Here is a 27,937-nt window from a genome sequence, read left to right on the forward strand (position 1 = left end):
TCCCCTGACATTACTTGTGAGTACAGATAAAATGTTTAATGAGGGCTGCTAACATAAGATAAGGCCCAAAGTAATGTCCCTGCTGCTTTGCCAACAACATTGCCCAAAGCAGCACTAGCTAAGAGGGAAACACTGAAATACAGGCAATAGGTCTAGTTTGATTCCAGCCAACCTGACTCCCTGAAGCTCTCCACAAACTGTACAGCACCTGTCACCAGTGGTCTAACCCACTTCTTACCACCAGGTACTTTGGCTGAAGAGGCAATCTGAAAACACCACCCATATTGGCTTTCCCCCGTTTTTAAAATTAAATCTGAGATTGATGTATTTTAAGGCACTCAGGAGCCTGTGCTCCACTGACTGTAGATCTCCTGTAGGTGGACTTCCTTCTGCTCAAGCCCTTTGAGCCAGTGAGTGGAGAAGTGGTGCTGCAGAGCTCAAGCTGATTACATGTACTACAAGACAGGGCCTGACAGCTTTGGCTTTGGCAAACCTCTGCCATGCAGTGTTAAACTACAAGCCCTATCCATGAGAATGAGTAGGAGCATTTGAATGAAAGATAGCGGCACATGGAAAGTTATCCATCTGGATTAGTGTGAAAACACAAGCATCATCTCTGTGGAAACAAGCAGCTCCATGAAGTCTGATTTCCTGTGCTTCTCTCCTGTGGCTTCTCTCGTGTCTGATAATGCTTCACATCGCAGTATTTCTCCCCAGCAAGAGCATTCATCCAGGCCCCTCCAGCGGGCTGCTTATTTGCACTTAGCGAAACTTCGTGTTCCAGTATCTCATGAACATCAAGTCACCAATCAAGTCTGGTCAAAAATGGCCAGCAGGTTGAGAATTTGTTAGAAAAGTGAAGGGAACAGGTAGGAAGAGGGTTGGTCAGTACATCCGCTTCTAAAGCTCCACAACTTCCTTCTCTCTACCAGTTTATAAGCACAAATGTGAAAGACATTGGCTTTTGAAAGAGCTGCATTCTAGCTTACCATTGAAGTTTTACCCACTCCTGAGTAAAGTGAGATAAATATGATGCCCTGTGCAATGCTCATGAAACAGTTCTGAATTTCAACTTGGCTCCTGACAATTATTTGAATATATGAACCACATTCAAACTCACCAGATGAATTCAATCAGCACTGTGCAAATATCGCATACATAATCTATTAGTTTACCCCAAAGAAACTGAAGCATTGAATTCAAACAGAATGAAGTCATCAGTAATAAAAAAAGGAAACTGATAAGGCAATATTAAAAAAAAACCCCAACACAATATTCCAAGATTTGCAGAGAAGATCATACATTGACTGTAAACTATTCTCCCATCTGCCTATAAATACATAATTAAAAAATATTGGTTTGATCAGATAGCGGTTCTCAGCCAGGGAAGCAGCAGATGAATACCAGTTCAAATGTTTCAGATGCATGACTATTTATACTGAAAAGGAACCTGAGCTTACAGAAGAAATATAAAAACAATACTCCAATCAAAGTCAGCTTATATTAAGGACACTTACTGAAGCTTTTCAGCCAGCATGGTAAGTACAGCAGACAGATTTCTTTTACAGTAGCTTTACACTTAGTGCAGTGCTCTCTCCTTGAGGAGATACAAATATTACAGTCCTCATCATATGTACAATTCTATGCACCCTTGCTTCCCTGACATGGCTCTGAAGCTGTGCTACACGTTCTTCAGTGAACCATGCAACAACACATTTACCATTCCCTCCACCATCACATGTTCCCAGGATCCAAAATTTAATGTACTCACTGACTTCTCTGTGTCACAAGACTGTGAGAGAACCATTCACTCAGCATTTTCCAGTTGTTTTCAGAATGATTTCCTGAAACTGTGCTACATGTAAGGAGACTGATTCAGAAGCAGCTGACACTGGGAAGTTCTAAAATAATGTCTATGTGTAGGAATAAATCTCTGAGAAACTTCAAAAAGAGTTGTGAAGACTCAGGTGCTGATTTCAAGCAATAGTAACAACCACGTCCAAAATCCCAAGCCATAAAAAAACTTAAGAGAAGTTCAGCAGTCCTTCCAATAAGCTGCACACACTGCAAGGTGGGTTTGGTTTTTTTTTTTTTTTTGATTGGGATGTTTTGTTTTGTTTAATAGAAAAAAATTCAACAAACACGTGAACATTCAAAAGAGGAAAAAGCACAGTCCTGTCAGTCATTCCATACTTTTGTTAAATACAGTCCTTATTGGGAGAATTAAGGACTTCTGGCTTGGAGCAAGGAGAAACAAGTCTGTGCTATGGTTGGAATCAACACGATATGGTTCTAGCCAGGTGGATATCGTTATCCACCTGGATAAACAATGGCCAGAAATCACCCTCCCCTCCCTGTGCCTGCACCTGTCAGAAGCACCCTGCAGGGCCCACCCTGCCCACTGCCAGTGCAGAGGCACGGGCTTCAAAACTGCCTCTCAGCAGGGACAGACAGCCCAAGACAAAAGGGGACCCCTAATGCAGCAGAGACTGAGCTTCAAGCTCTCTGACATTACGTCAAATATGACTGTGAAATTTCGCCCCAACACCTCTGAAGAGAGAGATGAACAAGCACCATAGCAATAATATTATGTATTCAGTATGACTGGTTTTTTTTTTTTTCAAATAATTGAAACACCATAATCAGTATTTAATATGTATGGCTCAAGTTTTGCACAGTAAAATCTTCTCTGTGCTCTTCCCTGAGTTGCTAATCTGGATTTCCATCATTCAAGTTCAAATGACATTTTTTTAATTAGTGACTTCTTACTGCAGCTTTCTTGATAACACAAAATTAAAAACAAGTGCTGCACATACGAAGTAAGATGAACCACTTAAAGCTATATATAAACATACATTTAAAGAGGCAATAAACATTTTGTTTCCAGTGGTTTTCCTAAACACATTAATACTGCACGGGGCTTTTTTGCCAATCACTTCTTTCGAACACTGATTTTACCCAGCTGTCATTCCCCTATGCAAACAACTGGTGCCTCCAAGTTAAAATAAAACAAAACAAGCAAACAAAAAAGAATAAAAAGAAAAAGGAAAATTATTATTTTTAGAGAATTTTCCATTAACAAACAAATTCAAGACAAAATGTGATTCACAGACTCTAGAGAATGGTGGACAATATTCCATTCACAATCTGCTAAAAAACAAAACTGATTTTACATACTGAAAGGAACACAGTGCTCTACAAAGATACACAGTAAAAGGGCATCCAACAGAGCATGTAAGAGTATCTTTCACTTAGGATAAAACTTCCATTTTGAAGTCATAACAAATTAAATATTTGAGTAAGTTTCTCTTTCAGTTCCAGCCCTTGCATTTATTTAAGTATTACATTTCTTATGAAGATATTTTTGCAACCTCAGTAGTAAGAAGAAATAAAAAGAGGGGTGGGAAGTGATAAAATCAATGGTAAGAACATAATTCTATAATTCTGTAATTCAGCTTTCATCTTTGTGACCACCAAGAGAAAGAGATTTTAGAGATAAATCAACATTTGTTGTTTCATATGCACTTGAGTAAGGAAATGGTATTGCAAGGAAAGACTTACCAGAAATGCCTTGCTGACATCACTGATGTTGCCTTGCAGCTTCAGGAATCACCTTTGATGTTCAGCAAAAGTCAGCCCCAGTTCTGGCTACACACACCCCACACTGAGCTAAGAACGACATCTTTCTAGGAACTGGAAAGATGTGGCTTTTTTGGTCTCCACACCACCTGCTTTCTTGCTCTGGGCAGGAACATACTTGTTGTATAGACAACCACTGTCTTTCTCAATGGAGAGGGGCTCTACGAGGACACTTGATTTGGACTCTTGTACAAAATGACTGGTAGGTAGACTTCGAGCCCTGTTCCATTTAGGCAGGACTGAGAAGGACTGCATAGATGGACTGATGTGAGAAGCATTAGATAGATGTGTTTCTCTCTAGGCACATAAACGCATATAAAGAATCATAAACAAACTGCAGAAAAACAAATTACACTGAAGAAGCCATTTACACTTAGTTGAACCTGTATATTGAAGTCCCCGAATCTTAATCTGTTTTATAATATTTTAAAAACTCCTAACTGTGCTTCAGTGGAACATACACCGTCACCTTTCAATTCTTTAGGTGAACATAAAAGCTGTACAGCCACTTCTGTCCAGAAGGTCAAAGCCTCCTAGGGCAGCACGACTACCATTTGTCTGGAGGTAAATTGAGTCCTATTGACCCTGTAACATCACCACTGACCTCTTGACATTAGGAGATTAGTGGAAAGAGAGAAGATGATATTCTCAGGTTCCTACAGACTCATTAGGAAGAAAGAAGGAAAGAGAACCTTGAATGATATGAATTAGCAATGTCATTAACCTTTTCCTTCCCCAAATAGCTCACAATACGTTTACAGAAGCCTCAAAAGAACCATTTGAAGATTGAGACCAACAGATTTGTATCACTTTCAGTTTTTCCAAACTGTTTATAAAATATCTCTCAGTGGCTTGACACAAGGCAACCTTTGATGTTTCCCTCCCTTCACATGACATACAACACCTTTTCCTGTTCGTCATGGCAGACAGCCTAGACATTCAAATGAGCATCATCTTTTCAAACCAGCCACTTCTCATCTCCATTACTCTCCTTTATAACTTATAGCTGACTACAGCTGGCCAGGAATAATGGGAGGTATAGCCTAACTTGTTGTTTTATAGAAACAAAACTGGCACACTGAGGTTTAACTTCACTGTAAGCAGATATGATATATGCTACTCTAACAGAAACACATTATTTGCAATCAAGTAGAAAGGAAAGAGAAGAAGGCAGACATTTTCTTGTTTGTAGCCTGATTGTCATCTTTATTTCAAAGAAAGGTAATTTTTTTTTTTCCTTTTCTCTGCTCAATGTATTTGCCTCATCAAAGAAGGCAATCACCAGATCTTAATTAATAATAAAAAAGGATGCCTTTCCAGTTCAGGCTGGTTAATGGCAATGTCTGTATCTGGCATGGGACCAGTTTACTGCTGTCTTGTTGATGTGAGATGTGCACTTGTCTCCGAAGGGCCAGGAAAGCAGGGAGATTAGGGACTCGGCTGCTGACAACAACCAAACTCTCTATAAACAATACACAATGAAAATGATGAAAAACAGATTTTCCTGGTATTTTCAGTAGCCTCTAGACAATGCAACAGTTTCTGGTTTCTTCACTAAAGATGATATCAATTATGTCTTTTATCCATCATGGAGAAGTCACGTGTGAGGCATAATTGAAGGCCTTCTCTCCAAGGTAATTTCATCTGGATTTACACGGCAAAGTACTTAAATTGCCTTTTTTGGCACTTTGTATTACAACACAGCTTGGGAGGGGGTATTTTACTTTACTGATGTAAAGCAGCTGGCATATTTACAATAGATAGGTCACATCAACACAGAGCAGATTTTCAGCCCTCCGAACTCCATTTACAGCAGCTTTAACAATCCAACAAAGCAAATGCTGAATGCTAAACTCCAGTGTAGAAATGCAACTCTATTTCTTAAAGACTATCATACCTGCCTGGAACTGGCAGCTAGGTTTTTTTCATTTAAAGGCTATTGCTTTTTGCACTACCATTTATTAAACTTATCACTAAAGCTCAAATAATAACTACATTACAAACTTGCAATGAATTAGCCATTCAGGAGTCCCTCAGGACTTCTCTTTACCACACACAAAGCAAAAGCAGGAGGGAGAGGAGGTGACTATTCAGTGCAGTCCTCATTTCTGCACTCCCTTGTGAGAGAAGAATTGAGGATGTAAGAATTCCCTCACAGTAGATGCCACTGCCTATGCTCTAAAACATATTTTGTTGAAAATTTCAAAGCCCAGAGTAACTATCCATTTTCTCCCAGAAATTACTTCTCCTAGTTTCACACTAGAGACTGTATCATCTGCTCTTCATTACATACGTGCCAACCTATGCCACTGGCAGAGTGGCAGCAACTAATCCTCTATATGGTTTGCTTTTTTAATACCTGGCCTAGCTAGAGGTAGACAAAGCAACCTTGACTAAAAAAAAAAAAAGTTCTCGGTGTCTGTAATTATGTGACAGATAGAGCTTACACCTTAAAAAAGAAAAAGAATTCACATCACGTTAAAAGCATCAGGGAAAAGCACAGGTCCCAGAGCCAAAACACAACCTTACAATAAAGCTGGGGTTTTTTGGGGTGTTTCTAATAAATGGTCACTACAAGGATAACATTAATCCAGTGTTAGGACTTTTACAGGAAAAAATACAAACGTAATTTATCTTTTTTTAACTGTCAGCCGCATTTCTAACGCTTTCAAATCTGTAGCTTCCAGCGGCCTTTTGTCTTTCTGCCATGGCAGGGATATCTTGGACAGCTGTAAGAGCTTTGTAAGCTATCTTTCTCAAAATCCATTAGCTAATTCAAGGAACCTAATTAGAGCTGCCATTTTGATGGAGCATATTGAATGCTCTGTATAAACTAGTAACACCACCAATGTTTATTAAAAATTGCAAGAACCAAAGCTCTCTGTTCCATATAAATATTAATGGACAGATACACAATACTTATTGAAATATAGATGCCATTATGACCACAGAAATACACACAGGTATACTTACAACCCCGTGTGATGCATTTATTCACAAAGGCTGAAGTACAGAAGCAAAACCTAGGGACAATTTTACACAAACTGTTGAAAATTGACCAGCTTCCACTTACACTATCCTTATGTGCATTAAGGGAAGCAAAGCACACTAAAGATGATTTGTTTCTTGTGTTTTTTCTGAGTAGTGTGCTGACAATTTGGAGTGCATTTTGAGCTTACCTCAAGAATGCACTCCAGCTGGAACCATTTTATAGCTCCTCTTAAACCAGCCACTCCAATCACTGTACTTTGTAGACATTTACACATACTCCACTACTACACTGTTTAAGGGCATCCAAAGATTCAAAGGGAATTTGCTCTGTAGAGTTAAAACTCAAATTTTGCTGTAGACAGCAACAAAGTTGGTGAAAGGAGCCAGACATCTGGAGCAGTGCTTTCCTACTTTCTGCTGTGTAAAAACCTAACCATAAGGAAAAAACAGCTCGCAGACAACGGTACAACACATGAAATACTGACCATTCTAAGAACATATCAGAGACCTAATTAGGTTAGGCTGTACAAGCATATGCCTTTGGCTGCAGAAATAAAAAAAGTTTTCTGGCTACTTCACAGCTTTGTTTTTAACTTGATACTTCATAAATGGAACTGCAGAAAACCTCATATGTTACCATTTCAATATGACGTTCATTTTCATATGCATCTAACAGTGCCTGGATTCTATTTATATGTACAACTAAAGATATGTGCACAGAAAAACCATCAGATTTGCTACAGAAAGACAGCAGATGCTCTTATTAAGCCACTGGCACATGCAAGGTGAAGCGTGCAAGCCTGATACAGAAAGCATTTAAAGCTCCAACTACAAGCTAAAGAAAAGCAAAGACAACAAGTGAATTCTTTTGAGCTCATTTTGTTAGCTGTGAGTGCAAGGCAAAGCAAAGAGAAAGCACTGCTGGGTGTGCTCGAATGACTCTTACAATGCATGGGGCTTCTTGCAGAGGGGTATAATCCACACACACTCTTCAGGACAACCTTACTCCAATGCCATTATCTGAAGTTCACTTATTCAGAAGATATACTAAAATGACACATGAAATGTTTAACAGATGGCAAAAGAAACAGGCACAGTTTTATTTTCTACACCGTAATAGTGCACGGGGCTAAACATTTTAGGGCAATCTTACCATGGGGACAACCCTGAAGGTAAACTCATTTTGGTTCTCTGATAGGGTAGTATTTTCAAACTACAACTGAGATTTGAGAAGTTTCACAGGAATACACTCAAAAAAATCAAAACATCAGTTACCACCAGTTTCTCTCAGGAATTATATACGGAAAATTTAGCTTGTGGTTATTGCTCAACAAAAGCCCTGAGAGATGCTGAAGTGGTAGATGGATTTTTGCAAAGTTCTGCTGCTTCCAAGGCCACCCTCTCCACCCATCCAGCAGCCTCATCCCTTGGGCAATTCCCTTGTTGCAGCTGGGTCCTGGGACCACTGTTTTACAGTTTGCATTCACAGACTGGGGAGCACACAGTCATTCCTTCAACCCACTTTCATCACAAGCCCTGCATAAACAGAATTGAACTCTTCATAAGCCAAACTGCACTTTGGAGAAGTATTTCTGAACTTGGAGGCCTCAAGTTAGCAGTGCAACTTTATTGCTTTGCATTATGCAGTCAATGGAAGCTCCCAGACTTACAGACATTCACTGTTTTTCTAGCTCCTTCTTACAGCTGCAACTCCACTGCACTTCTGATAGGAAATTACTCTTGCTTTTCTACTTGGAGGACAGAGGTGTTTAAGACTGAAGGTAAGTCCTACTCATTTTTAGTAATTGCTTTGAAAAATGTTAAATTAAAATGGAAAAAATGAAATAATGGAATCTTCAAACTACACAGAACCATTTTTTGGCATGCCTTGCCTAGGAAAGGAAGATCAAACCTATCTCTCTGAGTTTGGCTGGGAGTCCCAGAAATCCTGGAGCAAGTGTTTTGGTTCAGGCTCACCTCTGCCTCTACAGAATGATTCTTATATGCTTTCAATTGCCATGTTTAGAGACACACCTTACCAATCCTTTCCCATCTGCTTATGTCTTGCTGCCTCAATTCTCTGTTCTCATCTTGATGGTGGAAGTCTTTCTCTTCCTTATCTTTCAGCCAAGGATGCCAATTTCTTCCACCCATTACTGGCTTCCCATACAAGCAGATCTCTGTCCCACGGGCATCTGTAGTACAGAAACACCTCCCCTGATGCACCTAGGTCAGCATGTCTCCTTCTAGCACTCCTTGAGACCCATCTCCCAGAAGCACTTCCCAAAGCAGTGCCAGTGAGGATGGGGCTGCAGGTGCCATGGGACACCCAACAGCACCTCTTCCTTTTGGCACTGGTTCAGATGAAGTGCTCATGTCTGACTCACTAACACAGCATCACACCTGCAGTACTGGCACCCTTCTCTCAACTTTGAAGCATCCACAAATTGTCCACAACTATGGCCTGGCCCAGCACCCCCTTTATTGTCTCCATCTTCTAGCTGCTCCAGCCTCTCCTCTGTTCCGATTCTTGTCCTGCCCCTCCACGACATTTTTCAGGGCATTCAAAGCAGCTCACCCTTTTCCTCTATGGAAGGTGGTGTGTTGGGGCCTGGGAGCACTGATCATCACTGAACACCCTGTTTACCTCATCCTTCATTCCTGCAACAGCAGTCTATCTGGTCCCTGCAGTCAGAACCTGCTACTGGAAAAACATATATTGGCTCTGGCAGTTCAGGACAAGTACTTTTGGTGAAGTTAGCAGCCAAGTTTCTATCATGTGTGTGGGAAGTACTCTAAATCTTTTAACTTAGTCAAATTGTCACCGTTCAAGGGGTGGCAAAAGCCACAGTCTGGTATAAAACTAGGCTGTATTCCCTTCCAAAATATAAAGACCCCATTCCAGCATATGGAAGGGCTATAGATTCTTGTTGGAAGAATATATGCTGCTGCTTTTTACTTTTTGCACAGACAAAACAACCCCTTGTCATCTTTTCTTTCCAGCAACACCCCCTGTCCCCCAAAAAACCCAGCTGTTACAAAATTCAGCTTCAGCACACCTCCTACATAGGCATTTTCAACCCAAATGGCTGAAGACTGGTTATCAACATGTGGAAATACAGTTTTCCAATGGAAGCCAGGCCAGCAGCACCCCAGGCACAAGTGGCACAGCCTGTTTTCCATGACTGTCCTCCTCCCTGCCCTATAGGACTGCATTCTCCCTGGTACAGCAGGCTGCTCCTGGCATCTGTGGGATGAGCACTCCTTAACAACAACCATGACACCTTCGAGGGTACAGCCTGGTACACACATAGTACTCCTGCATGTGCTCCAGATTAAGCTGTAGTCAGCTTAATGAGAGACTTAATTGATGAGTGCTACTTCCTTCACTTGTCCATTAAGATAAGTACAGCACATGGACATTTCAACCCATCAAAGAAGAGAAAATGCATTAATTTTGGTTTTCTTAGAGCTGTTAATAAATCTGACACTGTCTGGCAGTTTTCTTCATTTCCTACCATTTGACAGATACTGTGATCACAAGTTACAGAAGATGTTTTTCCTCTGAAATTATCACTCTGGTAATACAAGCCAGAAGGAAACTTTATCAAGATACTGAGAAGCTGGGTATTGGTTTTATTTTTAACTTTATGTGGCTGGTTTGTGAATATCTCAAAGCGATTAAAAAAAAAAATTCCATCCGCTACTATTAAAAATCATACACACACACAGAGACACATTACAAATGACTGTATTACAGCAAATAATCACACTGTGTATTTATCAGTAAAAGCCAGTATTCCTCTCATATAATCAGCCTGGGTCTACTTAGACCCCTTTACTGTAAGAGCTCCTGCAACTGTTTTCTTCCCCTTTCTCTCTCACAAATTGACATTTGTATGGAATCAAGAAAAATCTTCCTTAATAATTTTTCATTACTAATGGCTTTTTTTGGTATGTGTATTTGAGAGGAGGGAAGGCAAAGGGCAGGAAAAAGGAGCTTTAAGTGCTCTGCAAATTATCCTCCTGAATCTGGGCCTCATAAATCCTATCAAATGTTATATTTCATCAATAGGCTGGAAAAGCTTTTTTCTCTGCAATGATGAAGCCTGGGTTTAAAATTTATGGTTTCATTTTAGAAATGGACTATAAAAAGAGTCTGACTTGGCTGTCCATCAACTGTAGCTGACATTAGCCAGTTAGGTGTGGACTTTCAAAGTGTGATATGTATTTTTTATTTATTATACAGCTACATACATGCATGCATACATACATGAGGACATGTACATCACTGTGGGTTTGCGCATGCATAAATACACAGCTGGATTTAAAAAAAAAAGAAGTCTTAAAAACACATTTACTTTCAACGCAAGAGGATCTGAGATATTCTGCAGATTAGATTGCAAAGTGATAAAAGTGTCCAGAACAGAGTTGGCTCAAGGACCTGCAGCAACACAAGCAAATTGCATTTTGCTGCACAAATGATCGAGATAAAGTAGTTTAATTTGTTCTCATTCATGGGGTGGCAAAACGCAATTCAGCAATGGCAGAGTAAGGTTCATAGGGAGGCAGGGAAGATTCCAACAGGCTGTGAGGAGAAAAGGGGAGGAGGGCAGGCAAGGACCAAAAGGTTTTAGGCAGGGAAAGACAATTAGCAAAGGGCTGATGGACTGGGGAAGAGTGGGTATAGAGCTTCTGTACGTGTCATGATGAAAAGGGTGGGAAGAAGACAGCCTCCCCCATCTCCATGCAACTCTCTACACCTCTACTGCCTTTTTCCTCCTCTTCCAAGCTCTGGAAACAATTCTGACTCCCCAGAGAGCTGCTCCTATTTGCTCTCCTGCATTGTTGGAGGTAGGAGGGCACCGAGATTATGGCTCCTATTCCCCTTGCTGCCACCACTGACGGGAGCCATGTGGGTGCCACAGCTGTCCTCTACAAGCCCAAAAGCTTCCTCTGGCAGCCACAACAGCATCTTCCTCAGATGGAGGAGGAGGCAATCTGTGCAGGCTGCTGAAACACCCACTCCTCTCTTCCCTTACCATCAGAGCTGGAGGTCTGTGGCCAGTGATTACTGCTTAGCTCCACCTATGCTGACAGGCAGCCTTAAAGACAACACTTCTAATAGAAGCATTACCGTTCCCCAAAATCCTCATACTTGTAAAAGGAAACCACATTTAAAATAAAAGTCAGATAAATAAAGCGACATAACTGCAGTTGGAGAAAGTGAAGTTCCCTTCTGAATGTAGGGGAGCCCATTTCCCACCATCTGCTACTAAAAAATGTCATTTTGTAACTCAAAGAATTAGTGATGGATTATGTGAAAACAGCAAATCAGATCATGCTGTTGAGGCATAATATGAACTAAACAGAAGAGCAGTTAATCTAAATTGCATGTGGGATGGTTATTATTGTGTGCTGCCATCATTGCTGCTGAGTCTGGCTGTAATATTGGTTTTGGTGGCAACACATGGAAAAACCTGAATGTTCTGTTCCTCATTATAAAATGAGGAGAAATCTCACTCTGGGGAACGTGGTCAAAGCTGACAAGTGAGCACTGCAGAAAAGGCTGGGCAGGGGCTGTGGTTAATGACAAAGGTACTCTCAGTCAACACGAAGAAAACTAATACCATCTTCCACCACCTCTACTTCGTAACATGAACAAGACAAATAAATAAATAAATAAATAAAAGAACCCATCATCCACGCTCAGGACACTTGTACAGTGTGGCCTCAGATCGCTGCTGAAACTCCCTGTTGAGAGGATGTTTGGCAAGGCTTCTGTCAGCAGCACAGCTGGGGCCAGGGGATGGAGGCACTGCAGGGCTCAGCTCCTGCTGCAGGGCTGCTCACTGGGCAGGGCACCTGGCTCTGCTCACCTTGCACAGCGATGGCACAAGCCAGGGAAAGTCACTGACCTGCTGACATCCAGCAGGGAAGCAGGGAGGGGGGAGTATCACCCCTCTGCATTTTGCAAAGCAGAATGCGTTCTGCTGCTAGTGCTAAGTTTCCACTGTAAATACATAAAATACACTGTTCTTTCACCAATCTAGGGAGATGAAAGGACGTGAAATTGCCTGTATTTCTTATAAAAAGGTATTTCTGTTAGGGAAAGGTAACTTCATCAAACCTTGATCTACAGATGGCCTGTCTCTGGAATTGTACATTTTCTGCTGAAAGGGTGGTACCTAGCAGTGCCACATCACACAAGCAGAAGTTACTTAGAAACAAGAAAATCTTGAAATCTTTCAGATTCATACAAGTTAACCCCATTTAACAATGACATTCAGGACACTACACAAATAGCTTTTTCATACACAAATTTAACCACCACAGATCTAGAATATTTCTAGCAGTAGATTATTTACATAGTTTCCCTGTTTCCCATATTTCTCCTTGAAGGTTTCAAAATAACCAAGAAATTCAACCTTCCCTGAAACTCCTGAAATTTCTCCAACCTGAATTAACTCTTCTACACAGACACATATTTCTGCCATTCTGCAAGAGAACATCCTGTCACTGCTCAAATCCTTAATTTTTTCTCTTCTAAAAATATTTTAATCTACTCTCCCCCTCCCCACAAAGGATATTTGTTTACTTTTGTTATTTCTTCTTCTTCTTTCCTTGTCTCCTTATTTCCTCTTCTTTCCTTGTCTCCTTATTTCCTCACCTCTTCCCTGAAGACTCTAGGGGTTTTAATTTTTTTTTTATTTTTTTTTTATTTTTATTTTTTTTTTCTTAAGGTCTTGTGAAACCCTGACCTGCTTACAGAGAGCAACTCTCAAAGCTTAAGGGCTAATGTTTTACCCCCTGCTGACCACTGTGGCTGTGGCTGCAGTCATCAGTAACTAGAATTCATCATCATCAATGGATTTTCAGTGACAAGCACTGTATTTGCTCAGATAATGGCCCCATATATTGCCTTTGAAATGAGGGTGTGACCACTACTTAGGATATTCTCAGGAGTCAGTAAATGGCACTGCTGCAGCACAGGTTTGCTTCATGTTTTGAAAGCAGAGCTGCAGAAAAGCAAGCTTTGAAGTTTTGGGGTGCTTTGGATGGCACTGTGCTCTCAGGACACACCAGCAGTAAATGAAACACATCACCCCTGGAGCAGAGCAGGCCACAGCTGCTTTGGACTGCAGGGGAAGAACCTGCAGAGGCTGCTGGCAAACTCTCCTTGCAATAGGCTCTGAACAGATAGATAGACAATAGACAGTCAATAGTCAATAGACAGTCAATAGACAGTCCTGTTCCCACACACAGCAGAGCAATGGAGATAGTAAAAGCACAAGATAACACGGAAAAAAACCACGGATCCACAGGATGCCTGACAATGATCCTTGTTTTAGGAAGGAGGCAAATGTAACATGCCCACACAGGCCGCAAAGACAAATCCAGAGTTTGTGAGCCTCAATGCTGTTTAAAGTCACTGTGGCCAGAATACACACTTTTGTATTAGGAACTAACAACCTGATAGAGCTACTGGACAATAGGACCAAGCTGCTTCGGTGTCAGGTAATTAACTGCAAAGAGTATGCACTGAACACCTGTGAGAATGCAGTCTGCAAAATTACTATTTTCCCCTGTAGGATAAACATCCCTTCACCTTTCTAGTCCTCAACTTTATAAGCTTGCCAACTATCACAAACGTGTATCACAGCCTCCTTTCCTGGAGCAGCAGATAAGCTGGGTGTGCTGAATCCTGGATCCAGGTCTGTGCATTTGGCCCACCAAGAGAGAAGAAAGCAAGCTAGCCCAACGAGATGTGGGAGAAAGAAAGAGCGCTTCCATCTGCTGTGTTTTTTTCTGTAATGACCAAAGTTAAAACCCCATGGATGTGCCCCATCTCTAACTTAAGTACATTGACCATAAGATGCTTCCTTCCCTCATTTTCTTGCATTCAAGTGTATCCTCTGCTAATGCACCAAACTACCCTTTTTCCTCCCTATCTAATTCACTGCTCCCCATGGGACAGCCACTAAATTTGTTTCATGAATACAGTAAATTTACAGGCAAAACTGGGAGCAGAGAAACCCCCTCTCCATCACATCACTCTCCAAGAGGGAGTTTCAGACACATTGAACAAAGAAGCCTCAAATCTTCTGGCATAGAGCTTAGAAATCAGAATGCGATTTTCATTCTCTATCTCTTGCTTCATTACAGAAGATATGGTCCTCAAAACAGGCAATTTGCTTTGGCCAGTAATGTTTAAGGTGATAGCTTTTAGTTTTATTTTTCTGTAGATTCCACACCACAGCAGGCAGCTTCCCTCTCTCCAGTCCCGCTCCCCAACCCCAGCTGCAGAGTGAAGATATCTAAAGGATTCAGGCAGCTGCAGAAAATGCAGGACTCTGGCTCTTGGGCCTCATCTGTGTTTCACTCTTTTCACATCCATCTGGATTTGACAAAGTCATGCTTATCAGTTAGATCAGCAGATAAGTCTCCTATCTGTGCTGTGATGCAAAATTGGGTCAGAAGAGCATTCTGCCAGCTTGTGTTTTGCTGTTTAATCTGGCATAAGTAGTTGTGGAGACACCAATAAAGGACATCTCATCACACTAACCAAATTCTTCACCCCCTAATCCTACTCAATTTTCCAACCTTGTGAGGAAAATGGAATAAAAATCACACATTACTGCTATTTAACTGCCTATTCCAAGAGTATAAATTCTTTGAGAATACAAGTGGGGCCAGGAGGCAAGTTTATTTTATGAAAATATATCACGTTCAAAGGCAAATGGAATGTTCTGAAAATAAAGTCTGAAGAATAGTAGTTCTCAAGTTTTAAACCATCTTCTTCTGTGATGCCATAGCTGGGTCTTCCAGCCAGCCTCACCAGATGGCCACGTTGGCCACCATCAGAATGGCAGTCTGGAAACAAGTGTCCTACAGCCTTGCCCAAGCATCTTGGCTGGAATCCGCTCTGAGGCAGCAGTTCTGTACTCACAACTTAGAGATATTCCCAGTGTGCTTGCTTAAGAATTCTTGATTTTTGTGAAGAGATTAAAGCCAAACTTCTGGTCCAGGACAGGTCAGGGAAAATAACAGAATGTTGGCTACTAGCTTTTAAATGGTAATTGTCACTATTCACACTAAAAACAATCCCTCCCCGCACCAGCACACAGTAGGAAAATCTGTTCAAAAACAGTAATCATGAAGGAAAAAAATAAAAGGAATTTTCTCTTAACTAGTAAGTAAGTTCAGCTGCAGAGTATTTCAGCAGCTACATACAATTTTTTGTTTCATGGAAGCTGTACATCCATTCCTCCTCTTACATACAACTGTGCAAATCAGTGTGTTAGTGATGCTTTTGCAAAGAGGGTTTGACAACAATAGAGAGTCCCCAGCCTGCTAAATAAGAAGTGACAACTCCATTTGAAAGCTGTCTCTGGATGTGTTTTATGTGCAGAAATTATCTGTGACAGTTCAGATCAAAATAGAGTTTTCATTTCATGTGGGAGGTAAATGGACGATAGAATAGGTTACTTTAAATGCTGCAGTCTAGTCCAATTAATGTTTCAGACTTTTCCGTATTCTGTGCTCTAAACTTTGGGGTAAAAAAAAATGTAAAAATCATTTTGTCAATAGCATGGTGCAAAGAACAGGCCAAAAGGTAATAAAAGTGGTTAACAAAAACAGTCATGCAGACGTATGGCAGAAATGCTCAAGTTACAGTAACCTGGCTGTGAAACTAATAAGTATAAAACAGAAAAGAAAATATCACTTCATTCTTCCAGGGAGAGCCAGGCAGGGGAATCAATTCTGATTTCCCATCTCAATCAGCAGAGATTTTGCCATTTACTTTGATGGAAACAGGACCTGCATATCAGTTTTCTCTCTGAGCAGCAGACACAAATCCACATGCTATCATTTGCTTTTCACATTGTGCAACATAAATTTGCAATTTCTGTCTTATGTAGCTACACAAATGACATAATTTGTACTTTAACAAAATGTCAAATCCAAGGTGTTCACATTTGTTACCTGTAAATCAATCAGTTGATCTCTGATCCATTTTAAAGAAACATATTTTCTTAAAGGTTTGGACCTACTGCTGTATTACTCAAGCACATCAGTGGCCATGGTGGGAACTGTGCTGATACAGTGCCTGTAGGTTTCTAACTATCTTTGTCAAAGTTGGTGGGGAAAGCAGTAGTTCATACATGGCTTTTTAGATGCAAGCATGAAGTCCTGTTAGTGGAAAAGGTATGGACCCAAAACGTCAGTGATCTCACCCCAGACAAGAGCCCATGATTCTTACATAATCTATTTTGTTTATGCCACGCTTTAAACAATGCATATTTTGATCTTTTCTGAGAAACAGCATTTTTCTTGGCACGATTTTCAATTTCCACCCACTTGGAAGAGCAGGTGTCTTTGTGTATCACTTCTGAACCCTGGGAATAAAGAAAACATTTTAAAAACATGGTAAAATTGTTTTCCTAAAGTCAAGGGACATTAATTTAAGGTTCCATGGGCATTAAAGAACAGACCGCTCACTTTAAATGCACTGAGCTGGTAGAAACACTGACTGAGACAAAGCATTCAAAAGATATGAGACCTCAGTATCTAGCAGCCAAAGACTGAACACAGTTAATCTTATTCCTCAGAGGCGAGTTTTAACACAAAAGAGAAATTAACATCTATCTATGCACTAGAGTCTGGAAAAGAAAAACAATAGAACAATGAAGCTGCTCAGACATCTGGTATATTTGCCACAGCTAATAGTAATGAGATAGTGGGCAGAGTGCAGATTAAAGGCAAGAAGGTATGAAAGAACACTTATTTCAGGTGCCACACAGACATGAAAAAATACCAGTAGTCAGACTAATGAGACTAAATTTGGGGAGGGATTCTCAAGCCCTATCAAGTTTAGATTGATAATATATTTGTCGCAGCATCCAAAGAAAGAGAATGTGACTTCTGCCTATTCACTTTTGGAGCCAGAATATGTCACTAAGAGCACGAGACTTTTCAAGCTCTGTGGTAAGGAGGTCAAGGCATCACCACCAATGCAGACAGTGGTATTTACAGAGAAAAGGAGGAAAAGATCAATCCCTTCCCCCCAGTCCCCTTTACTCTCCCTTTCTGAAGCAGCTGCTGCTTAAACGTTACCGTTGTATACAGAGGCACAGAATAATTGCCTCTTGGTTTGTTTTTTGGTTTCCTTTATTTTTTCCTTTGGAATCATGAAAAGCAGAAGATGTCAAAGGAAGAAAACAATACCTTATTCAGGTGAAAGACTACGGACTGCTTGTCATTTGTGTACTACCAATCGATAACAATTAGGAACAGGTTTATTGCTCTGATGCTGTTCCCCAAGCCTCCTCCACAACCTCTCACCCTTTTGTCACGTTATGGAAGTTTCTGCTGGAATGTAAAGCAGGGACTGCAGCCAGAGGAGGACTTCTCTGACATTACCAGAGAGCAGAGCAGAAGCAGCCCAGGTCCCCTGGTCTGCAGCACACTTCCAGCACACAAGTGCTCAGTTAAAGCAATCCTTTCAGACACTTACTGAGCACTGTGGTGACTCAGCTGCCCTCTCCCTGCTTTTCCACAAGACCCACCATGCTTTATTGTGCTTCCATTCCTCTGAAGATGCCTTGCTGCTTACTTTTCAATTGCCAGGCCATGTACAACACTTGCATTAGAAACATGTTCCATGATTAAACTTACATGCCAGTCTCAAAATAATTGTTTTACATGCATTTATGTAAATACCATAAAGATAATTTACAGTTTATTCCCATTTAGAAGGTAATAACCATATGCAGGACTAAGCAGGCATCTAAGCCTAAGGGGAGAAGTGTTTTTAACAGATAAACTCCATGGCTGAAGGATATGTTCCAGCTAATACTGGTTTGAGAAGAAATGCCTCCAAGATACTATTATGCTGAAAAATTTTATTTAAGATTGAAATTAAGTGATTGAAGGCATTAAACCATAAATATGGGTCAAAGACTGAATGATAAGATGTTGTTTGAAATCTCAGAACATTAGTTGTTACCTTCTTGTTCCTCCTTACTGCTACCAAGTCACTGGAGGAGGGGGCTAACAACCTCCTAGAGTGCATGCTCAGCAGAGGACTGTGACACTGCAAAACTGTCACACTGACCTGCTGGTACACAGGTAGGAAACTGGAGAGAAACAAGAAGGAGGAAAATAAATTAGGAGAACATTAATTGCTCTAGAAGCACGTTATACTTATTGCAATTTTAGCATTTTCTAGACGTATCTCACACTCACTCCTCTTGCACCTTTTGTATTGTGGGCTGGTTTTTTGTTTTTCTCCAGTTTAGTGGAAAAGAAAAATGAAGGCAGCTACCTGCTCTAATGTAGGCAACTGAGGAGTATAAAATCTTTCATGCAATAACCCTTCACTGCTTTCTAAAAACGGCCTCCAGACATCAAGGACAAGTTAGTGATAAAAAGAGAGCGTGGCTATCTGAAGCAACATGGTTTTCTCATGTCCCTCTGTCCTAATGAAAGACCTCTTAGGTGCAGACCATGATGTAGTTGAAGACAAGTTGTTTCTTTCATTTTCTATGAGAGTCTAACATGACTCTCCACAAAGCAGTCACAATTCTCTTAGACCATCCCAAGATCAATACTGATACCTTGATCAATGTCAACAAATGCCCTGCTGCTGCACGACCTGCCAGAGAAACGGCTCCTCAGCCACAGCACACGTGGACTCCAGATGGTGCCAGGTCCCCTCGTGGGAATGCAAGGGCAGTCACAGAGGTTCAGAGTATATACCAACTTAACTACATCAGAAGACTTGAGCTGATGAAACAATAAACTATTTCTTGGCTTACTATGACCCCTTGGATTACTGTCCGTGCCAGTGGATTTGTGATCATGTATTGAAAAACAGCACGTTTTAGAGTTTGTCATCGACTGTACACTCTGCACAGCTGTCAGACAATAATCACAATTATTGTCTTTTTATTCAGCACCCTGTTGCCTATTAAGCCGTTTCCATCACATCTCATCATTCTTCCCAATATTTCTGCTAGCACAATATTGAGTGATTTTCGGCTTTTCAAAGAACATCAGTTTTTACAGTTTTCTGCTAATCAAAAGCTCTGGTTCATGCTTTTGCCTATACTTTCTGCCAACAATGCTGCCAACTAAGCGTTTGGGTAACTATTTGCCCCTGGCATCTTGACACAAACAGGGAACAAGGTCATGGATAAATTCTAGGAGCAGTTGTTTTATCCTGCAATTAGATGCTTGAAACTTCCATGAGAAGATTCCCACTGATACATTCTGAAGTCAGATCTGTGCCCCCCTTAGACCTTTTATATCTTATTATGCTGCAATTAGCAGTAAAATCTTAAAGATCAGCCAGTGTAAGCTCCAGGTGAACTGTGACTGCAGAAAAATCAGTGTACAGTAAGAATTTCCTACATATTATGGATACATAGAGATGACAATGATTTCCACTGTGAGGTTTCCACTCCACAGTTAAGCTGTATGAACAGCACACAGTGCTGAGCACTTTGCCCGGACATGAGAAGCTGTGCTGCAAAACCCAACCAGAGCTCCTGCATTGTTCCTGGTGGCAGCAGAACCTGGCAGTGCTGGTGGGTCTGAGGAGCACCCCATGGCTCCCTGTGCTGCAGCCTTCTCACCTGGTGTAAGTAGCCTTCCTGGAGATCCAGGAAAACCAATTTATTTTGAGAATGCATGAGAAATTGTGAGATTCTGTTTGACGACTCGGGGCTCTGTTATGCTTCTCACTGCTTAATTAGGAGGAAAGCTGGGAATTGCTTTAACTCAGGGGAACCTGTCAGCACAGGTCTCACTGACCTTATATAACCTCAAGCAGGCGTGAAGACACTGAAACAAATTCTCATGGCTCCAGTGAGTCCATTCTTCCTGTCACATTTAAGAGTTACTTCTCCAGCCTTACTGAACAGGTACCTTTATTCTTTTAACTGGAGCTACTCAGCATTTTGAAGCAGTCCAGTGATAACCCTTTCCTCCTCCTCCAAATGCAATCCTTTGTTCCTACTTTCAGACATGGGGAAAAATGATTATTTGTGTTCCACTAAACTTTGACTATTTTTAAGAATAGTTTGATCGCTAATTTTTCTCAACAAAGTGGAAAGTCAAGAGAGAGCTTGCTGTGATCTCATGCCTTTCACCTGGAGTGTGAACATAGAGGTGCTAATACACATGAACTGGCTCCTCATGGTCAAACTCCTCCACCTCCAAAATAGACACATTCATTCACATACTTAAAAATCTAGCACAACAAAACCCCACACCCTCACCTTCAGTTTTACTAAACCAAGATCATCTCTATAATGAAATAAAGAATACACTTTTTTCCCATTTAACTAGAGGCAGCTAGGGAAAAAAATGTAGGAGAGGATTTTTCTCAAAGTCATGGTTTAGATAGAGTGGGAGGTCCCTGAGGTCAGCAACCTAGATTCATCTTCCAGGGGGCTACACAGCAAAGCTTGCACAAGGCCAAGTCACCAGGGCTTTTTTCTGAACTACTTGCATATCCAGAAGCTAGGAGATCATATGGCAAAATGAGTATGTCAAGAAGCTGGGGGAGAAAACGGGAGATGGTTAATAAAAAGATTGGGAACTGGGCTGAGAGAAAGGGAAAACAAAAGAAAAACAAACAGTTTCTTGGCAAAGGACTTGCTGGAAGGACAAGCCTCACAAATGTGAACAGCATAATGACCTTCTGCTTGTTTCTCTTCAATCAGGGAAATGGGACTAGGCTCACATTCATCATTTAACCAGAACTGCAGTACAGAATAAACCTGACTAAAACATACTTCCTTTTTTTTTTTTTTTTCCCTTTGCTAGAGCAACTCTGTAAGGCTAATGTTGGGGCCAAAGAGACTCGTTCTGACAGAAGACAACATGGAGCAATGAAAAGCTGGGTATTTTGAAAATCCTAAAATGTATGAAATACATTAGACTACTAGAGAGTAGTAGGAAAACAGAACCACAGATCAGACTTAAGTCATGTCCTCTACACTTCAGTTAGACTTAATTTTATTTAAGATTACCAAATTCACAGAGGAAATGCATTTCTCTCTCTGTACTGCTACCAGACAACTGTTAACCTGGAAGAAAAAAACACAGTACACAATGCTCCATCCATCCATCCATCCATCCATCCATCCATCCATCCATCCATCCATCCATCCATCTAGTGTATCCACTGAGGTAGACCTCTCTGTTCAAAGAAAATACCTAGCTCCATTGCATCTCTACTAAATGGAAATACCAAATGCTTTTTGGGTTTGCACTTTCAGTATGGAAGCGACTGGCCTATAAACAAGATTTTAGCAGCTTCTCTATTAAACAGCTCATTGTAAATAATCATCATCCATTAACCATTCACTTAAAATGCCACTTACAAGATCCTAATTTTGCACATTATCAGCTGGTTCACAAATAGCTATCTATAAGAAGAAGTGCAACAATCTTCCTCTCTCTTTCTTGGAGCTTACCAAACTTACAGTCACTTCTGGCTTCTCAATTAACCACACACATATTAACATTTAAAATCAAATGGTGTGTTGTTAAAAATGTTGTACAGAGAAAAATTAATACACACATCATTCTGCTGCTGGTTGAAGAGGCAAGTATGAGGTTTTGGTCAAATTACATCCTGCACAAAAGAGAACTTAGCATCTCTTGCTCACACTAGGAAATACACCATTCCCAGGAACACATACAAGGCCATATGATTTCATTCCAGCTGCATGGACGATCTCACTTTGTCGTTATTTGTACATTTAAGAGGCTGACAACACCATCTGCATTTCACCATATCCTCTGCTATGGTCTCATCTTCCCAGTAACAGACCTGGCTTTCTCTTCAGGGACCTATCTTTTGCATTTGCATCCAAACGGCTGAAAGAATGGGACATTACCAGTAAATATGCAGAATTAACATAAAGTAATTCCACAGAATAATATATCACACAAGAAAAGACAGGGCTGGAGGGAAAAAACCCAACCTAAACCTGAATGCTTAACACAGCTGCCAAACCTCAGGCTCCCCAGCATCTGCAGCAGGACAGTCACAAGGGAGTTGTGGGAGTGCAGTATATAAAATTTTACACATCTGTCAATAAGTGAGGTGATCCAAATGCAAACTCTAGCAGGCAGAATGCACGCAGGCAGATTTGTGACTATTCCTGACAGAATTTATTTCTGCTGAAGAATGCATGGCCTCAAACAAGCATGCACACATTACATGGCAGCAGCAGCAGTTTGACAACTTCCTTCTCCTTAGACACGCTCCAAAGTGCTCAGGGTCACCTGAGTTCCATGAAATCTGGGTTTTAGTGAGAAATGAATGATAGGGCTTGAGTGCCAAAGTTGGAAGATTTGGATGAGGGGTTCCTGGGAAAAAGCAGAGCGAACTCTAAACATTAAGTAATTTTGCTTGAGTGCTATCCAGAGGTTTTTGTTTTTTTTCCCATATAGGTGGGAAATAAACCCAAGGCTTGTTTAAACACATCTCCTCAGGCAGTCCAGTTACTCAACATTTCCCCTGATTGGCAGTGAGTATGCAGTGAGTATTGGCAGTGAGTATGCAGCACCCATGCACCCTTTCTGAGGAAGAAAACTGCCAGTAGTATTAGGAGCAAAACACACAATTACAATTCTAACTCCAGTGGAACAGCCTACACTGGAACTGGTGGCCAAAGGGCTTTCTGGACTACCCTGCTTCCATGAGCAGGACAGCTCTACTGAGAGCCCCCAGAAACCATAGAATCTCTGCTGTACTGCCCATGCCAGTCAGAATTTGGCTGTTGTCAGAAATCTAGCAGCCAGGACAGACAGTAAGTTGCCAAATACTAAGTTTTTGGTTTTAACACTATGGGAAGCAGCGACCAGATGGCAGCCAAAGGTTAAGAAGACCCTGTGGTAAGTTTCATAAAGAGTAAGTTCCAGAGGAATCAGAGGAGAGTTTTGGGATGTAGAGTAGTACAGGACAGGAAAAGCACAGATGATTTTAGGTCACCAAGCACAGGAGGCTTTATGGTAAGAAAGACTACATACCTTGCTTGTGCTTGTCCCACTTTGTAAACCAAAATATTCCAAAGCATGACCACATTTCTCTTTCCACAGCAATGTAAGGCACAGTGGTGGCAAAAGGGCACATAGATATTACACAGCCTCATTCAATTTCTATCTTGCCTTCATGATATTAATCTCAAAGAACAATCTTCCCTGAGTAAAGGACCATCCACTCCTAGAACAGTGGATTGCTTTTATGCTAGTCAGTGATGAAAGGTGTTGCAAATGGACGCGCGATGAGCAATGTCCCAGGTGCTCTGAACTGAGAACAAGAAAACTTCAGCTTCTGGCATATGAGACACACATGGCCATGTGCCACACCTGGGCAACCACCCCAGCTCTACCCTTTCTCAACAAATCCTTTCCTGTGCAGCTCAGGTCTCCTATAGCCTTGGCTTGAGCAGGATGGGAATGGACCATACCTTTCCCAAAGACAAGCATTTAACCTTTTGGTAAAAAAAGCTCTTTTTTGACATTTCAAAACTCCGAACCCTTTTATACCCTCCTCTCAGGCTTACATTTCTCATTTGGTTCCTCAGGACATGCACAGCAATTTCTTCCTTTGATCCTTTAGAGTGAGAGGCAGACTGCTCAGCATCTCTCTTGACTCAGGCCAGCTCTAACAGTGAGATGTGAGGGACACGGAGGTATATGGGTTACTTTTTCCCATTTTCAACTTTGCATGTTGCTAGACGGAACATTCTGCAAGACTGCAAGTTGCCATAAGGAAACTTTCACCCAGAAACAAGGAAGTTCTATTTTTCAATTAATTAATTAACATTAGAGAAATTAGGACCTAGCACAGGGGGCCCCCAAAAAGCATCTCCAAAAATATAAAAAAAAACAAAACCTGGATCAGACTTTGAGGCTTTGGACTTTACTCCTACGCAATAAAACAGTGCTTTTTTTTATTGGCATTTTTTTTAAAACCGCAACAAGACACAGCTCTGAATCTATTCTTGCTAAACAAAGAAAAACTGTATTCACTTTTGTCAGACCAGCACTTTGAAATTCCCCAAGATAAGCCACATAAATAAGTGAAGAATTATACTTGGCAACGAGTTTGGCATCAGACTTTAAGTGTTTCATAGTTCTGGGCTGAGAAAATAAGTTGAGCAAAGTCTCTAGAACCTTTCCAGAGATGTACTTGGGGTGTTTGGATATACTTGACAGCACCATTTTCACGGGAAGAAAAAAGACGAAATTGTTTATTCGAAATGCGAGAAAGGGTTTCACCGTGTGACATGCCTGACATTTAAGTGATAATACTGTTGTGCATCTGCTCTTTTGGCTTTGGTCTGACACCTAGGCTCTGCCACGGTGCAACTCAGCACTGTCATGGCACAGCCTTGATGACTAAACTCGGAGATGTGACTTACCACCCAATTCAGGAACATATGGGCCACAGATCACTCAGCCTCTGCCGCAGGCTCGGAAACGCACAGCGTCTCAGGCAAAGACCCTGCGAGTTCTCCAGCTGCACAAGGTGGCTGTGCAGGCTGCACCATCCTTAGGGATGCCATTTGCATTACAGAAAATTGTGGCTAATTAGAAGTAAACAGAAAAATGCTTGATTTACAAAGAAATGTGTGATTTTGCCAGCTACTTTTTTTCCCACTCTAACTTAACATTCACAGAATACACTGATCATGCTAATGCTTTCGCTATATTCATTAATAAGGACAATTTACATTTATATAGCACCTCTCTTAGTTAAGAATTCCAAAGCTTTCAGCAAAATATACACAAAAAATTACTTCTATTTCACTGAATATAGTCATCGTTGGAATGAAAATCAACAATTGTGAAGCACTGCAGAAGAACGCTACACAACAGTTGTAAATAAGACACAAAGCAAAGCCCCCAGAAACCCAAAGCACAAAGCCCCAGAGATGCCAGCTGCAAGTGGAGGTAAATGGGATGCTAGTGCACAAGCAGAGATGTGAAGCAGGTCTGTGTGTGCCCCGAGGAGCAGTGGTGGAGCAGCTAACATACTTCATCATGATTAAAGCAACAGAGTCCACACATGTGCAGCCTGTTGCTTTCCTGCAGGCTGAGGGACATTCTCAGCTTAAACTGTGAATTGAAGGCAAAGAACGAACCAGGAATATGTGATGGATTCTGGTGATGAGAGAAGGGAAAGTAAGTGTATGCCAAATGTGAACAGCTCTTTTCTGACCACTAAGTTTCATACTTTACAAATGGCCTCCCATTTTTAAAAGGCATCAATTATGCTAATACATTATTCTGCAAAAATAACATTAAATAAAAATTAACTTCTTGTTTCAAATGATGGGTTTTAATTCTCAATCATAATGATACATAACTGGAGTGCCCAGACTGAAATGAAGTAATCTATTCTCTCTGTGTTCCAACCCTCCTTCTATTCCTAACCCCATTTACCTTAGTCACTGATCAAGTCTCCATGAAACTATATTACAACTTGAGAGTCACATGTGGGAGAAAAAAAACATCTATCTAAAGTAAAATTAACAGCAAAATTTTGGGAGAAAGCATGCATGTGCTAGCAAGAGCAAAGCATAAGTGTTTACATGAACAACATGTTGATTAATGTTCAGCCCCACAAACACAAAATAACTGTGGCTTGGCTTATAAGCATCCATTATAACCCTTTCCCAACATTTTGAGGCAAAGACAGTTTTCATTACTTGACCTTTGGAAGCACATTGTTTTCTTAATTAATGCATTATCCAGGGGTTTTTCTTTCCACATCTTTTTCTTCTCTCAATACTCTCCCTCTAGCACAGAAAGATTTCCTTGCCTGAAGTTGCCACTTTATTCAACAACTGTTGGCTGAGACCTCACGACCCACTGCATAAATTCACATAGAATTATTCATGTTTGGCACATTTCTGCTGGTGAATAACAACACCATTTTGTCTCTCAGACAAAGAAAATAAAGATTTAAAAAAAGAACAAAGGCAGCCTAATAAGAATCTCAAATTTCCTATTTTTTTCCTAATCTGGTTACAAGCCTGAAAAATTCAACAAAGCGAAGTTGTGGACTGCTGGTCTTTCAGAACAGATGGACCAGCCTCTCAGTGTGACTTCTGATCATGGGCTCAGCTCTGAGGTAACTTTTTCTGCCTGCTCGATGTTTTGGTTTTAGTTTTTCCAATGGAGTTATCATGTAATTACAGCTAAATCCACACTGACTCAAGATCCCAATACCAAATCCAAACTTGATTGGGACTTCAATCTTGTCCCCCATAGCAAGTCCAGAGTTCACAGTGTAGTCAAAACCACAACACAATCAATCCACTAGAAGGCAGAATGAAAGACTTGAGCATTCCTTTTTTTTCTGCATGGAAAGATAATCTGTAGGCTTCATTTCAAAACTGATGATATATTTAAAACATAAAGCTATAAAGTCCTGTTAAAACTGAAATTACAAAGCAACTTTTATAACAATGTCTTAGCCCAGCTGAGTTACACACATATATGATCATATTTGGAGGATACACACACCTGAATTTAGACGCCTTCCACTGGGAATTCTCAGATCTTGGTCTGCTGAGTTAGCACAAACTCAGTTTCTGATCCCTTTACTGCATCCAACTTTTGTTTGACTTCAGTGACAACTGCCTCAAGAGTTTTCTAGTAAAGCAAAACCCACTAGCTGGCAAAAAGCTGAGATCACTACCTCTTATTTTATGCAGTAGGAGAGGAGTTAATAATATGGAAGAAAAAAAAAAGCCCTGTCGTTATGTTTGGAAAGAACTTTAGCATACTGTATTTAGGTGAGAAAGAGAGAGATACTTGGCCCATTCCCTGCTATGAACTTAGATTTATGTCAGAATGGTTTTATTATAAGTATTTATATCAATGACTCAGTAGACGTTTCTAAAGTGCTACGATGCTACAAAACTGGAAACACTCCTGTATCTGTGCTGACATATTTCTCCAAAATTAACGAGTGTGGTATTACATGGCACGGATTGAGGCTATGGGGAGACACTACAGACTGTAATAAGAACTCAAAGTGTGCAGAGTTCCTAAAGCCCCCCCCCGTGTCTGTCCCCTGACAGCTCTTCCTTTCACATACACTCGTCCACACACTTGTACTTTGGTTTGAAAAAGCCAACACTGATATACTGCCACAATGAAGTCTCATGTTCTTTTAGCCCCAAATTCCAGAAGCAACCAGTTTTAAAATTATTATAATGGTGGGTACACCATCAACTCAAAGGAATTTTTGTTTCCCCTTCAACCGAGG

At 40.8% G+C, this 27,937-nt stretch overlaps 1 protein-coding gene across 1 annotated transcript in view; it reads right to left on the reverse strand.

Annotated features, from left to right (window-relative positions):
• PARD3B (par-3 family cell polarity regulator beta) overlaps positions 1 to 27,937 on the reverse strand; it is a 390,492-nt gene that overhangs the window by 47,707 nt on the left and 314,848 nt on the right. Inside the window, exons 21-22 of the mRNA XM_062498095.1 lie at positions 27,202 to 27,209; positions 23,683 to 23,686 (exon numbers count right to left, since the gene is read on the reverse strand). Coding sequence (XP_062354079.1) covers positions 23,683 to 23,686; positions 27,202 to 27,209 — 12 coding nt within the window. The remainder of the gene's footprint in view (positions 1 to 23,682; positions 23,687 to 27,201; positions 27,210 to 27,937) is intronic.

This window comes from Cinclus cinclus, chromosome 9, assembly GCF_963662255.1.
Source record: "Cinclus cinclus chromosome 9, bCinCin1.1, whole genome shotgun sequence".
Taxonomy (NCBI): Eukaryota; Metazoa; Chordata; class Aves; order Passeriformes; family Cinclidae; genus Cinclus; species Cinclus cinclus.